At 34.7% G+C, this 16836-nt stretch overlaps 1 protein-coding gene across 2 annotated transcripts in view; it reads left to right on the top strand.

The window, feature by feature from the left end:
- hob (bridge-like lipid transfer protein family member hobbit) overlaps positions 1–6873 on the top strand; it is an 82302-nt gene extending 75429 nt beyond the window's left edge. For both annotated transcript variants that reach the window (XM_069812538.1, XM_069812537.1), the window contains 3 exons: positions 2116–2328; positions 4700–4807; positions 6561–6873. In XM_069812538.1, the coding sequence (XP_069668639.1) occupies positions 2116–2328; positions 4700–4807; positions 6561–6617 (378 nt within the window). In that variant the 3' untranslated portion in view covers positions 6618–6873. The remainder of the gene's footprint in view (positions 1–2115; positions 2329–4699; positions 4808–6560) is intronic.
- The last annotated feature ends 9963 nt before the right edge of the window (positions 6874–16836 follow it).

Genomic DNA, 16836 nt, shown 5'->3' with positions numbered 1-16836 from the left:
AAAATATTTTCAGACTAAAATCATTACAATTAGTATATTTTATGTTATAGTTGATACTTCAGTTGGCCTTATATTATAAACTGAACTCATAGAACACTTAAGGTAAGCGTTCACTACATCATATCGCACTCATTGGACGAATCGTAAGGATCAGAAAAAGACTATCTTTGCTGTAATTGTTATGTAACCACGTTCACTACATCGTATCGGACGCATCGCCTCTCGGCAAATCTGTCCACGTTTCTCGGATGGGCAACTTTTCCGATGCGTGCGATCATGGCCTTCTTTAATAAATCAATTTTAATTGGTCAACTGTTACTATTATATTGTGCCATGTTCAGTGTCGCGCCAAAATGGCAGACGGAAAACTTATTTCACTTGTAGAAAATTGCGAAGAATTATATAATTTGAGGCGTTCTCATTACAGTAATAAAGTCATTTCTTACATATATATTATGTAACCAATATCTCTTTCGTGGCTGCAAAAGGGTATCTGTCGGCGGATACAGGGGGGAGAGGCATTAATCCTTCCCATTGAAGGCTTTAAGGAACCAACCTGGACAAATACCCAATGTCCCATCCCTACCTTCCCGTGGTGCAGCTGTTAGTAAGCATAATTTTACAAGCTGAACTAAAGGGAGGGGCTACTCATCAATTAGCACTGGTCAGCTTGATGAGTTAATGACTGAATTTGGTATAATTTTCCTCTATTCAATACCTAATTCCCTCTTTACCCCTTCCTATCCAGTCCTCTGACTGAACTCTTACTTTCTTCGACCCTGACGGCATTAGAGCATTCGAGGCCTAGGGGTTCATTTCCCTTTCCTTCCTCCCCTTTCTACTTTTCTGTTCCTAGTGCTGACCTGCTATGGCACTAAAATCGTCCTCCAGTGGCTTAAGGAGGGAAAGCTGGTGATCAACAAGATCTCCCAGCTAGGTCCAATGGACCCGTCGACCAACAGCAGGTGTGGTCCTCCAGACATTCTGGGGGTTGTGTGTGAATGAAGTAGCCACCAAAACGTTAAAATATGGTGTTCACTTAAATCGGCTACAACTTGCCAACCTCAAAATCTGTGCTTCAGTGGCTGGCCATGATAATATCTTTGAAAAATATTGGAGTGCAAGAGGTCAAATGACTTTATTGTCAAATGCCTGGCATTAGAAAACAACAACAACAACATATCTCTTTCGTTTCTTCCTCTTCAATTAAGACGCATGAAGCAATTGAAAATTCTTATTCGCTAACAGACGTAATTAATAGACCTAACCTCAACTCCTCTGCTTTCAGTAATGTCAATATTGTACGACGTCATGTTTTAAACAGCTGATAGGGGAATCCGATGAGGCGATGAGGTGAAGCCGTTACAGTGAATGCACTGCACTTAAAATATCCATTGCCTGCGATTCGTACGAGGAGTGCGATACGATGTAGTGAACGCTTGCCTTTAGAGTACAGTAACAGATGGTTACTTTTGCTGTGCAATTTCTCTACTGCAACTGCCACACTCAAGCCATGAGTAGTTTTTTGTGCCATGCTGGCTGTTGAATTGAGTCTAAAGAGAGTGCAATTTATTTTTAACGTCGTTTTCTGACATTTACTTTGCACTAATAATAAAATTCATGGAAAGCGTTTTATTTTGTGTTGTGATAATTTTATTAGCACTTCGTAAATTCTACAGTCACTCTCTAGTTTGAACTACCTCTATTATTTATTTTTCTGCCCCATTTAGTTTGAAAGTTGACATTATAGTGTAATGTTGTTAGGAAATCTCTAGTACACTTCAATAATGAATAATATTGGCAACTCTTGTGTATAAAATTATGCTACACTAAGTTTATATATATATCATAAGTACAGATCCTTTTACTACATGTTGCATCTGACACCTGCCACAAATGGTGTATTTTCATGGTGTCAAAAACTAGAATATAAACAGTATAAAGTATTAATAACACATTTTATCTGCTGACATTACTGAGGCAGTAGATATTGAACAGGTTGAAAAGTTTTGTAGAAGAAAATCAATATGATTAGGATTTGAATTGAGGTCGATAATTTACAATCATGCTGCAGGTTGAGAAGATGAATTTCAATGGATTGTTTGTTTGTAATAGGAGCGAGCAGAGAAAAACAAGTTGTTTATTTACATAAAAATTCCCGAAGTTCCTGTCAAAGTTAGCTACAAAGGAAACAAGGAGAAGAACCTGGAAGATATTCGGGATTTCAGCTTGGTTATCCCGACACTCGAGTACCACAATGTCACGTGGACTTGGCTTGACCTCCTGCTGGCAATGAAGAGTGACAGCCGGCGTGTGATTCTGTCTCAGGTTAGTCTTGTATCTGGTAGTAGTAATTGTAAACATAGGTGTTTGCATTTCTATACGGTTAGCCAGCTGTAGTGCTGGATTCCTTCTGAGTGAGATGCTCAATAGATTTTTGTGTCTACTCATAGAATTATATATGTTCTCTATGCACCTGAACCCTAACCAAGATATTAAACTTTTTACTCCAGCACTGTTTTCTGCTAGGTTTCACTTACTTACTTACTTACAAATGGCTTTTAAGGAACCCGAAGGTTCATTGCCGCCCTCACATAAGCCCGCCATCGGTCCCTATCCTGTGCAAGATTAATCCAGTCTCTATCATCATATCCCACATCCCTCAAATCCATTTTAATATTATCCTCCCATCTACGTCTCGGCCTCCCCAAAGGTCTTTTTCCCTCCAGTCTCCCAACTAACACTCTATATGCATTTCTGGATTCGCCCAATGCAAACGTCTGGATTTAATGTTCCTAATTGTGTCAGGTGAAGAATACAATGCGTGCAGTTCTGCGTTGTGTAACTTTCTCCATTCTCCTGTAACTTCATCCCTCTTAGTCCCAAATATTTTCCTAAGAACCTTATTCTCAAACACCCTTAACCTATGTTCCTCTCTCAGAGTGAGACTCGAAGTTTCACAACCATACAGAACAACCGGTAATATAACTGTTTTATAAATTCTTATGATATTTATTAAAGGATTTTATAAAGGCAAATATTATTAGTTAAAAATAATAATAAAATGACTATATTTACTGGAATATACAGTAATATGCATCTCAATCTTTTGATCCTAAAATCCAGAAAAACAATTACTGGCAAATTTATTATGCACTTGTCATAAAAACCAATTAGTATTATAATTATCAGGACACGTTATAAAGACACTCTTATCCCTAGCTATACATCACATTCATCCTCACTTGCAGTATCAGAGCTGGAACTTCTGGTTAACAGGTCTGGGTTTGTGTCAGAATATTGCTTGATAATGACTAACATCATGCTACTCTTTATCAGTAATTAGCGATAAATTCGTTTGGTTTATTTAAAGATGCGCGATTGTTAAAAGTTGTAAATGTAAAATCTCAGAACGAAAGAGGAAAGTGTCATTAGGTCATTACCTTACTTACTAACTTAAATGGCTTTTAAAGAACCCGGAGGTTCATTGCCGCCTTCACATAAGCCCACCATCGATCCCTATCATGAGCAAGATTAATCCAGTCCCTACCATCATATCCTAACTCCCTCAAATCCATTTTAATATTTCCCCCATCTACGTCTCAGCCTCCCCAAAGGTCTTTAGGTAATAACCGTAATTTAAAAATAATATTCGTATTAATAATGATTGTTGTCAAAAATGGGCATGAAATTACTAACGAAAAGTGTGCAAAAGAAGAGAAAATACGAACTCACAATGGCAGTTTCTGTTAGCAGTTTCCCAGTTGGTATCTCCTAGCATAAATAGAGCATTAATTTAAATTTACTTGAGTCTGGTGTTTGCATATGAATATAATACACATCCCAGTTTTCAAGATTATATTTTGTCCAAAAAGATGCGCATTATCGCGTAAATACGGTAATATTCTCTTTTCATGAACACTATTTTTTTCGAACATATTGACATTACACAATATAATACTGAAGGCTATTGAAATACATCTCAAATTGAAGTAAATTATATAAAAAACTAAATATTTGATTGAAGTAATATACTGACACCGTCACATTCTGTACATATTAAAACTATCGGCATGATATACACTAATATACTAAGAATACACTAATATGATTTTAGAGCATGCATCATGTTCTTTCTTTCTATGTTATCATCTTTCTCATCAGATCCAAACTGCATGGTGGCATCTTCCGGTGCTTCGCATGGAAACGACTGGGAACGAATAGATCTTGTCTGCTAGTTTCATAATTCACAGAATTATTTTATACTCATTCCACATTATCAATTAGTCTCTTTATTCTTTCTGCTTCTTCCTCGTAAATTTCAATAGTTTTATGCACTGCACTGCTTACAACATCTAAATATAATAATGACCGATAAGAAGACTGATTTCTACCATAGTATTTAGCTTGTTAATCTCATTCTTCCGATTGAAAAATACTCCATTACAAAACAGAGCTTCACTTGTGTTGCAATTGCAATTGATGTGGTAAATTGATATCCAGATGTATTAACTCTTTATTATAAGTAATAACAACTATTCACGAAGTCATATAATGCGCCACAATAATGGGGAAAAAAGCATAATCAAATTTAAAACACATGTTAAATTAATAAAACTTCAAAGGCCGCACACAGTGGAAACGACCCCTGACACTATTAATATGGGAATGCAGATTCACTTTTGACATTTCCTTGTAGGCTATCAAGCAGAAACTGCAGATAAAAATGAACAGAGGCTCTGCAGATGAAGGTGCTTCTCCACAAGAGGAAGACAAAGCCAGGATGTTATTCGGTCCTAGACTGATGGTAAGTCACTACCAGTACTATTGTTGAAATGTCTGTTGATGTTTTGTATGGTTTTAATGACGAAAATCAAATTAAATATAATGTCCATTTTACAGAGACTTCAGAAATAACAGTTCTGAACTAGTTGTGAATATTACTTCATTATAATTTGTTTTCGGGAAGGGCTGAATCCTTTGATCCCCTCTGTCCTTGTGAGAATTTTGGACTAAAACCATGCATTCACTTATGTGTTCATAACCGTGCGTTTTTTTTAAAGCAAGACGTAAAGCGCTGCAGCAAGACCGTTCTTTTATTACATTTGCTTCACCGTCGCTGCAGCAGCGCTGTAGCAAGCGTGCAGCAAATCAAAACTTCGCTTTACGAGTTTGCTGCACGATCCATCATGGCGGAATGTGTGTTTTGGTCTTTTGCAACGTTTATTATTGTCAAAATCGTCTAGTAATAATAATTCCATGTCATTATCATGGAAGTCGAAATGATTTAACATGTTTGGTTCTTTTAGGGTTAAATTTATTACGGCAGTAATTAATTGTCCACCATTTTGCAGTCATTTGACCTACTTACGTTTTTTTTCGACACTCATTTTGCTGCAGCAAAGGCATGAAGCGCTTTAAAAAAAACGCACGGTAAACCATACTAGACAAGAAGCACATCTCTTTCTAATAGGATGGAAGTAATGATTGATATACAAAACACAAAATCTTATGTATTATTTTTTGCAAAACTTAATTTTTAAAAAGAGAATATGCTAGAGTACAAAATTATTTCACTATATATGTTACACATGCTAGGTCATTCAATACATAAATAAACAAATCAGAATGATTCACTTCATACTGGTGCCTGTAACTTAAGCCACTTTTGTATGTATTACATTTTACAAGTACAGTCAACTCCTGATAATTCCAAGTATTTAATGCACGAACTCCCGCGAATTATCCGCAGATTTTTTATTATTATTTGAAGTCCAGTAAAAGTTACTCTGACAGGTTCAATTACTAAAATACTCTTTAGAATCAAAATGCAAAATATGAAACAGAGCAAAACGTTTCGAAAAAATTGGTCACAATTGTTTCCAAAAACTTATTTCTTTCATGCATATATAACGATTGTTCAGATGTTCAGGATAACCCATCCTTCTCCTCATTTCGTCAATTCGTATTTTATGTAATTTTTATTTTTCCCTGTTTTTATTTCATTCAAGTTTGCAATAGTGTGAATCCTCATACAAATCCTCTATCATTTCCATCTCTCTACTTCTCCATTATCATACGAAGTTGTCTTTCACAAACGTAATTTTGAGTCTGGTTTCCCTATAATTAAAATCTTCTTCTTCTTCTTCTTCTTCTTCTTCATGGAGTAGGAGAGTCTCCTGTTCCGTCCTCAACTTTCCACCTTGTTCTTGGCCGACCAATATCTCTTCTCCCTTGTGGTTTATAATCCAACACCTGTTTCGGTATTCGTTCCTTATCCATTCTTCTTAAATGATTGGACCAACGAATTCTGTATTCCTTTATTTTATCTATAATTGGGAGCAGGTTTAGTTCATTCCTTATGTCATCCTTTCTATATCTGTCCAATCTTGTACATCCTTTTACTCCTCTGAGAAATTTCATTTCCGCTGACTGGATTCTATTAATATCATTTTTCTTCAAGATCCATGCTTCACATCCATATAAGAGAGATGGTATAGCCATTGTCTTATAAAATTTTATTTGCGTATAATTAAAATAACACCCTAAATTTTATGCAGCCTGGAGAGACCAAGAGTTTGAAGAAGGGCATGTTCAGCTCATTCTCATCGAAATGAAGATGGCTTATACCCAGCTGCTTGGATTCGCAAGAGGAAAAACGACAATGAAGATGTTGGAAGATTGGGCTTCAGGAACTATAGAAAGTACTGACTTATATTATTGTAAGTGCCTTAAACACAGTATGTGATACACAGTGGGTTATCGGTTTGTGACTTGTTTTTATTCGTGGTTATATTTTATTCTTGTTTACGTGGAAGTTCTTACTGTTTTTGGTGGCAGGAAAAAGAAAATAGGGGAATGAACGTTTCTCTCGTATTTATTTATGTCACTACCGCACATGTGTGTCTAATGATTGGAGCTCAGATGTTTCAGCATTAATGTTAATGGTTAGTTAAAAATGCAGGAAATAGCCATTAAAAAAGATTAAGGCATTATAAAATTTAAAAAGTCAATACCTAACAAACGTGTATGTATCTTATTACCTAGCTTTGCTGTTTGTTTGGTTCACATTGCCAGAAGTTTTTTCACATTCTGATCCACCTGTCAGAGAACAGAACACTAAATTTGGCTATAATAAATATATATCAGCGTACATGCTAACAGTAATCCTGTTGTCTATTTCCAAATCAACACCAGACTGATTGCTATGAACTGTTGGATATTTATTTACTGCAGTAACAGTGTGTTGATATATTTATGGTGCATTAGACTTTCCCTGGTTATTGTCAGCTGATGTCGTAATCGTTTAGTTTGTGCAGCAGCACTGACATTAAATTGTTTTTATTGATATTCATTTATATAATATGTTTAAATAATTGCAAAACATTCATATAAAACATGAAAGTAGCAAATTAAATTATTAAACCTTAAAATAGATTATGGATGATAAACTATTATAATAAAAAACTTGTAAAAGGCTGCTAACATAACAGTGTTGATTTATATTGAAACATCAGCAGATTCGTCTCACAGGTAAAGGCATTTTTCTCAAACTTTGGAGCTCAGTACATTTTATCTCGTAACATTACTGTAATTTGTAAGACCCAACGAAGTGGTGTGCGTGCGTGTGAGTCAGGAGCCTTCAGTATTTTTCAGCTGGAGAGCCATTTTATTTCTGTACTTTCTTTCACTTCGTGTTGTTTGTTAGCAACATGGTCCTTAAATGTGAAAAGCTTGAAAAGCTTAAAAGGGCGTAATTTATATACTCATTGCAATATAATAGAAGACTTTAACCCTTTCCTGATTGTGGATATTAAAATTTTATATTTACTGTGATGCTGAAATCTATTAAAAGTAGACGTGAAGAGTGTAATATTTTTATAAATTGATCATAATTTATCCATATACCAACATTTGTTTATTAGATATTTAACTTATTACTTAGATTGCACATTATATGATCAAGCACATATTATGTTTTATCTGCAAAGAAAATAGGCGAAATGGCGCCTATTGATTGAGCTGTTATGTGTACAGTCTCACTATATTTATTACTGAAAAAGAAAACTGTTAAATTTCGAGAAAAATACACCCTACATCAACAAAATAATTTTCTCTAAAAGCACAATTCCTTATACAAATACAATTGTAAATAAAACAAAGAAAAAATGAAATATGAAAAATATATGCTTACAAAATCTTCAACTATTTCACTGCTTTTCTGATATTTCCTCACAAATTTTTCGGTTATAGTCAGTTAACTTGCCTCAGCAGTGCATCACATGAACTATGCAATAATACTCTGGATTGGGAATTGCAAATGTAAGTAAAAATATTGATAACATTTTAACCACTCATATGAGGAACAAGCAAGATGCGATGGCTTGAGATTTTATATATTTTATTTATTTTTATTGACTTCTTAGGATTCTTAATTAGGAATTTTGATGATTTTTCTCAACATAAGTCACAAAAGAGGTGCTGAATCCTTTCTCGAGTGCTTTATTTTCAGTTTTCTAAAGAATAAAGTAATTTAATCTCATAGAATTCTAGTCTCTCTTATTAATGAAGAACTGAAATAAAACAAATAGAAAGCGTGGTGGGGGGTTAGCTTATGTTCATTTAATGAGAAACTTAGCTATACATGAAGAGTATATTATATTATGTGGGTTTTTTACTATTATCTAGAATTAAATACACTATTTAAAATAGTAGGGAAAGATATTCGCGTACATAAGAAAGAGAGGAGAGTGTTGTTGCAATATTTCCATTGTAAAGGTAATGGGCCGATATAAATCTCAATAAAGAACCAGAGAATGTAAATGAAACTTGTGTATGAGCTAAGGTTTATGTCATGCCAGAATGCCCGTGATGTGAACAGAGAGGAGGCCAGTCCTATCTGTCCCACTTCAGACTTGAAGACAGTTCAGTAGCGATATTTATCGTCCATTTGATGTGTACTTAAAAGAAATGTCATCAAATAAGAATTGCATTTTTGTTTCACACTGGTTATAGGATTACTTGAAGTATAAATTATTGCAGTTTCTTGTTAATATTGTGAAAGACAGTGAAATTCTCTTAAGTCTGCAATGAACATGAATTGATCACAAAAAATGTTACTACTAGAGTGGATGTTTGATAACTCCTTTCGCTCCAGCCAATCACAGACGACTTCTTCACTCTTTTGTTTACATCAGGAGGTTCTTATCTGACATGCTGTTGTTTTTCAGTGGCTCATTACGTGTTCTGTGACATTATATATGCTTAAAACTACCATCTTAATTTTGTCTTCTGCTATTACTGATATTGACGAGTTGTTTTCGCTAGATTTAAAGGGCACATAAGATCAGAAAAAAAAAAAGAGTATTAATTAAAAAAAAAGCTTTATTTTCTTTTTAATGGAACAATAGCCATAAGTGTAGCAGAAATTAAATAAAATTAGAATAATAATGGCGTTTACTGCATGTTTCCAATGCAAATAGTTAATGAAATGTCACTATTAAACTTTGATCCTTCAGATGGAATAAATATTTGATACAAGAAAAACAATAGCAGAATGCGGAATGCCCCACGCTGCTGGACATCGAGATCTGCAACGAGCAGGACGACCCCAGGCAGCGCCCCAACTTCGGCGTCAAGTGCAAGATCTTCGAACTGGACGCTTGCCAAGGCATCGGAAAGGTGTGTCTGGTGTACATGGACAAGAGCGAGTGTGAATCCGATCTAAAACGAGAGGACCCCAAGATCTGGCTGCTGGACAGAAGTTTCGAGTGGCACTACCTGGCTGCAGTACTTCCGCATGATGCTGGTACACCAGGGTCTGCCCCAGTGGCAGTTCAAATTCACGCCCATGGACCTAACACCGTGGGCTGAGCAAATGTTCGTGTTGATCACACCGCATCTGCTCCAATCTGATGTGAATAACCCACTCACACAGAGCGTGGACTGGTGTGACATGCCGTATAACCACCTCGACCCTGCGACCTTCAAGACGAGAGCCAAGAGCTCCAAGAAGAAGGCAAGCCATCCTGAGCAACTCTGCGGGTGTACGAGTCATAACAGAGCGGCAGAAACAACTTCTGTAATACGAGTATTACACTAATATTCGTGTTTATTTAGAAATTTCATGACTTTCCGTTTCAGTGTTTACAAAAAATAAAAATTGATAGATTGTCTTTTTACAGCAACAATGTTGAAGAAATTAAAAAAAAATAGCAGAAAGTGATGATGTTATATTGTTTATTGAGTTTTCTAAAAACAATGCCTGGAGATGTTTTATTTCGCTGAGGCCTTGATAGCCACCACTGCCGTGTCCCTTGCATGTATTGTGAAAGTCTTCCTGTGGTTTGGAAGGTGATTCCAAGGTACAGAGATTGTGTGCACTCGAGGTGGGTCTCTGGCGTTTCGTCAGCCCACGCGAGTGGTGTGGATATAAAGGGAAAAGTTGAGATGGTTGTCAGGTGGAGTTCCCGGGTAGCTCAGTTGGCAGAGCGCTGGTACATTCAACCAGAGGTCCCGGGATCGATACCCGGCCCCGGAACAATTTTTCCCTTGAAATTATTCAAATCTGCTTTACAGGGAGCTTTACCTGAAAGACTAGATTTGCATACTTGAAATTGTTCGTTATATTTAGGTGGTACACTCCATGAGTTATTCTATTCTGTGTCTTGGCAGAAGACTGTTTTAAGGTTTTCTCCTTCTTTATAAGTAAACCATTTTCTTCTGCCCTTGCTGTTAACTTGTTGTAGCTGTTCTCTAGATCGACTTTTTTCTTCGAATCCATAACCATATCATCTGCATAAATGTATATTCTGACGTTTCCACTGCCCTAATTTATTGTCTCTATTATGCCTGCCATTGCTGTGTTGTACAGCAGTGGATCTAGAGGATCTCCTTGTAGTACACCATTTGTTTGCCTCAGTGGTCTAGATGAGCTTAGTGTGTCTTTTATGACTACGTTGTACTGTAAAATTGTTTTGATAATGTTGCTGAGGTAGTTGTCTGTACCGATCATTGCTTCCAATTTCTTTATTATCTTTGAGCAGTCTAGGAGATCAAAAGCCTTTTTATAGTCAACAAATATGATGTAGGATTTCCTTTTTTGGCTCCCTTAGAGATTCCTCTATGTCATTTGTTAGTTTTAATACTGCTTGTAGAGTGTTCCTCCATCTCCGGAAACTGAATCACTCTTCAGGTATCTTGTGGTATGTAGCTAGGGTCAACCATTTGCTGATAATCTTCGTGATAGCTTGAAGCTACACGTATCAAAGTGCATACCCTTCAGATTAGTATACCGTCGTCGTTCCTGCAATAACTCCTATGTGACACGTTTATCGATTTTCAGATTTTTGCTCTATTAAATAACTTAAATAGTTATACAGCAAATAATAAAATCTCCTATATCTAATTATATTCTTTCTTTCGAAAATGCAAGAATTCACAATCTCCTATGTATAACTGCCATAGAATGAATAAATGTGTTTTTTCTTCCTAATGAAATATTTTATATTTTGCACATAGGAGTTATTGCAGGAACAACGATGATACATACTTGCAAGATAATCTTTATTGATAGAAGAACTGCGATTCAACTGACTACTGCAGCCTACCAGAGTATATGAAGAACTTCTAGCAGAGAGAAATACAGATGTTCTATGCTACAGGCGCCATGATAGATAGAAGTTGGACCCAACCAAACCAATGGATGAGGCATACAAGTCATCAGACTTGCAGTGCATGGCTACCACCACAAACTGTGCCAAGAAGCAAAGTTCCATATTCCAGACGAAAATTGCGTGTGTAAATTGTGCAACAGTAAATGTGGTACATATATTTAGACTGTAAAGAAAGAACAAAATCCATCTCGGAAAATAGGAAGAAAAAGAAGAATATTAAAAGGAAAATTTGACTTTGCACACGTGCGCATTTCTACTATTAATAATAATAAAATAAATTTAGCTTCCCTTATGAAAAGGTTGCCAGATTTGACAAAGCGTATTACATATAATTTGGAAACACCTAAAAGGTAAAATGATATACATTTGAAACGGTTAGGGAATCGAATATACATAATGTCAAAATATACTATTTTGTTTATTGCAATAACAATAGAAAGTGTCTGTGATATTCCTATGTTGTTGTTTTGTTTACTGCTTGTTTAATTTTTTACTGAAGTGGATATTTAGAAAGGGTGGTATTTACCTATTCTGAAGAAGCTGATATGGTTTTTGTGTGTAGTGAATGTATAAAGAATGTAATGCTATCTTGCGATTACATTAATGTCTATTTACATTTAATGCATTGTACAGGTATTAATTTTATTATCTATACTAGATTGAACAAAATAACACCACCATCACTGTCATTTGTTATTGCAGTAAACAAAATAACATCATCACTTTATGCTATTGTTTTTCTTGTATCATACAAGGCATTTCATTTGAAGGACAAAGATTTAATAGCGATATTTCGTTAACTATTTGCATTAGAAGTATTTGGTAATCACTACTATTATTCTAATTTTATTTAGTTTAATTTCTGCTACACTTTAATGGCCATTGTTTCATTCAAAAAAATTTAACTTGGTGCTGAATATACTCTTTTTTTTTTTCTAATTAATATTCATTCTCTACAGGCCAGTTTTGTGAGCGAATGTACCCTTAAATAATAGTATAGGAGATATTTAAGAAGTGCCTCACAGTATGAGTCTTTTTCCATAGTATTTGATAAGTATTCTCCCTTCTTTCTTGTTGATGTTGTCTTCCTTGTCCATGTTTACTCGTGTCATAAACAGGTTCAGTATAAGGAGATGGAATTCTGCTACAGCATTCTTTGTATTCAATTAACTTAGCTTCACTTTAGAGTCTTGTATATTTTCATGGTTTTACTGTGCATGGGCTTTCTTTATCTTCTTACATGATGGAGTGATTGAAATGTTTTTGTGCTATCAGTTTTTCATTAAATGATATTATGCCTAGAGTTCTAGTTTCAATATTGGTGTGGCCTTCTGCTGAGTCATTACCTTTTAAATAATCATGTGTTGATACTCAGTGAATTATTTTATTAGTCGTATTTTTGTTATATGTGCCAGTTCAACGCATATAATGTTAATTAAAAATCTATCAAAGATATTATTTTATAAACCAACTCTTTTATTTCTTCCTCTAAGTTGGAAGCATTTCTTGTGACTGAAATGTAATGTGGAATGAAGTTACAGTCTACTCACTGCAGCTCCTGCTCTTACCTTAGTTTTAGATACATCAATGTATAAGCATAACCATATTGTTTGTGCGCGATATGAAACTTAATCTTTTCATTTGATTATTGTCACGTGACGTCTCTGCCAATACACTCATTCTGGGACAGTTTATTTATTTTTTTTACGTTATGACAGAGTTCCATTCATTACCAAACACACTTTCCATTGTCTGTTAATACTCACTGTTTCTCTCCTTACAATTTAAACTTTTCCTTCCTCCTTTTTTTTTCAAGACTATGAAATAGTATTGCATTGGTCTTAATATAATTCACAAAATAAGTCAAAATTTACACTTGAAATGCGTCTGTTGGAACTAATTTGCCAGATAAAGCTATTGTGTCATAAAGCCATCTATCTTTCTTCTGGCATTTGATCACAATCCAGTGTAACTCAATTATGTAACTAACTACTTACCTTCATTTTAAGCTAAGGACCATAATTCAGAGACTTCCCTACCAGATTCAGTAAGCACTTGATAGTAACTTACATAAATCGCCGCCATAGGGGAATGAATTGTGATTATGCAGTATTCATATTTTACGAGAGAGCTGTGATCTTACTCCATAAGTTGATTGAACCTCAATATGTATGATTTTATGTTGTCATTCAGGGTTTGCTCAAATCGGGAAGAACATGTAATATCATCACTTCTGAAAGTAAAATGCAACTTCACTTAAATTGTATGTCAAAATTATCTATAAACAAAACTTACAATTCCTTAATATGTATATACAAAGTGCGCTGGAGGAATCTGATGGTTTTCAGTTTAATGTAACTCTGTGGCATCTTGCATGTAAGTAACTTTTTTACATAAAGGACATAGGTTTCATTTTGTTTACCAAATCCTTTCACATTGTTTTGGAAGTGATTGCATTTAATTATCTTCCACTATTTTTCCAGTGCTTGTCACAGTCTTCATTACTGAAGTAATTTCTTAATGAACAGTAACTTTCTGATCATCAGTGGTCTGAACCTAGAAATGTTAATTCCAGTTGGAAAATATTTGTTTTGAAAGTTGCAGAGAAAATAATTGTAAATAGATGTATCAGGAGAAAGTGCAGACCAGAGAAAGTTGCTACTCTATGAAATAATGTAAAACTTATGCAAGACTGCAGGAAAGCATGCGAAATGGTGCAAGACCATTAACTGAAAATGCTAAAAAAAAATAATAATAATAATAATAATAATAATAATAAATAAATAAAACGATTCTTGAAAATAAAATTATACTTGGTGTCCTTTAAATGTTGCATAATAATAAGTTTTGTTAATTGTAAAATTCAATAGACATTAAATTCAATATCATCAGGTTACTCTGTCATATTCTTTAAACGATACTTATAATATATTTGCCATAAACATTTCTTCTGGCGAGATGGTACTTCACATATATTCTTTAAATACGAGTATATGTAATTTAAATTTTGAAGTCTTTCACAAGTGAAGTGGATTGGACTCTCATTTTCTTTCCTTCACATCGAGTGCATATTTCAGCGAATATCTGACTACCGTACATAATATCGTATGCAAAATGAGCAAACCCAAAATGACTGACAAAAAAATAATTATTTGTAGGCCTATGTGGGTTATTGTTTATGAACTATTGTTGTGATAACTTAATGCCGTTCACATTCGTATAGAAATAAAATACAGGGTGTTCCCTTACATAGCAGATCACTAGATAGCTCTTATAGTTAGCCATCTGGCATACTTGGCCATTAAAGTTTAGAATAATACTATTTGTCGTCTGTATCATCCACCCTAAACAGAACCAAAGATGAACTGGAAAATGGAAATTACTGGATAATCGAGAAACATAATTATATGAACTTATGTTTCCGGAATTGAATTATTATATGATTAGTTATAAAAACAAATTATTCTAATACCAGTACTAATATAATACTCTGCATTACAGTTTCTTTGCTTTGTGCATTCCTTTTCTGGGTGCAGTATACCTCCACATCACACTGCAGTTCAATATATGCAAGCACTCCGAAGTCCTCTGTATGAATGATTCTGTAATTTGAATTTTTCTGCCGTTTTGCTATATTGAGCATTTCTGTATCTTGCCAGTTAGTCCTCATTTGTATATTATCCTTATTAAACAGCTGTTGAATCTCGTCTGCAGCTATACATCCCTCAATACTTCCATCTTCTGCTCGTATTTGCCTTGGAATTCTTTCTAATAACTGATTACAATAATGTCGCCATGGTTTGTTTCAGAGTCGAGAAATTACATTGCAAAAATACAAATTAATAAGATAATCAAATATTGGATAGCCAGAATCTTACTTCAATTGTTTTATAATAAAAACTTGATTACATCACAGTCTACTACATACAGTGACGAAGCTTGAGTTTTAAGGGTGCTAGAAACAATAGACTGTGACAGTACTATTTTGCATTGCCTGTAATGAGGCGATATTAGCGATCCTTGTAGTGAGCAACTAATGTTTGCATATTTAGTACGTATTGAGCTTCGCGACTGTATATACTAAACAAAATTTCATACAAGTTGAGAGGATGCGATGGCATTTCTTTCCACTTCTACTTTCCTTGAGTCCGTCAGTGACAGACTGGTAGCTGTTACCTCTTATACCTGCACCCCCCCAAGCTGTACACACTCGAAAATAAAATGTGTAGTTCTTACGATATTTTCAACTAATATAATTAGTTACATTTGGGAATGTCAGTTTGTATTATGAAGTCAGGGGGAGCAACACAGTGCAGATTGTCCCATTGTGTACGCTGTAGACTAGCAACTAACGGTGGAGAAAACATTTATCTTCAGCTCTCAGCAGCTTTTTAATGTGTCAGTTAATATAAACAAAAATAAAATGAAATATAAGCGCTTAGTATGGACTTTCGAAATATAGAGTATCGGTAAACCCTTTCAGAAATAAAATTTGTTACTATGTAGGAAGTCAATTAGTCGAACGTTTGTGAAGTGGACAGTAGCATCTTCCCCTTCACTGAGAGTAGGGAGTGTGAGTAGAGGGGAAAGCCTATCAACCAAACTGAAATGGGGTTTAGACTGTGATTACATTAAAGAAAAATAATGTTTATTTTCATTTCGGACATTTATTTTTCCTCAAATTAAATAAACACTTTTTGTCTCATTGAAAATTTTCCCTGGCTGTAACAAATCACAAAACTAACAACTCAAGTCCTGGGAGTGCCTGTCAGCAGTAATGCACTCCGAACATATGCAGTCTTCTTATGTAAGTTGTAGCATGTGAGGGAACACATTGTACTGTATGAAAAATAAGTCATTTCTTGTTTAATATGTGTATATGTACTGTACCACCAATATATTTAAGACTTTAGTCGTAATAATATGTTATACTTGCAATGTATATACATGTAACTTGTGCTTTATATCTATTGTAAAAGTGCTTATACACACACTATGGTAAAAATTGGATAAGGATATAAAAAGTGTAACAGTTTCATGTTTGAATGTGTATAAAATAAAATTATGCTCCAATATATCACTTTCATTTCCAGAAAATATTAGGTACTTACCATGATCAATTTTTGCACGTGTACTCGTATCTACACATTGATATAGGTTT

This window comes from Periplaneta americana, chromosome 16 (assembly GCF_040183065.1).
Source record: "Periplaneta americana isolate PAMFEO1 chromosome 16, P.americana_PAMFEO1_priV1, whole genome shotgun sequence".
Taxonomy (NCBI): Eukaryota; Metazoa; Arthropoda; class Insecta; order Blattodea; family Blattidae; genus Periplaneta; species Periplaneta americana.
Note: the sequence above shows the minus strand (reverse complement) of the source record. Positions and strands in the feature narration are given on the sequence as shown.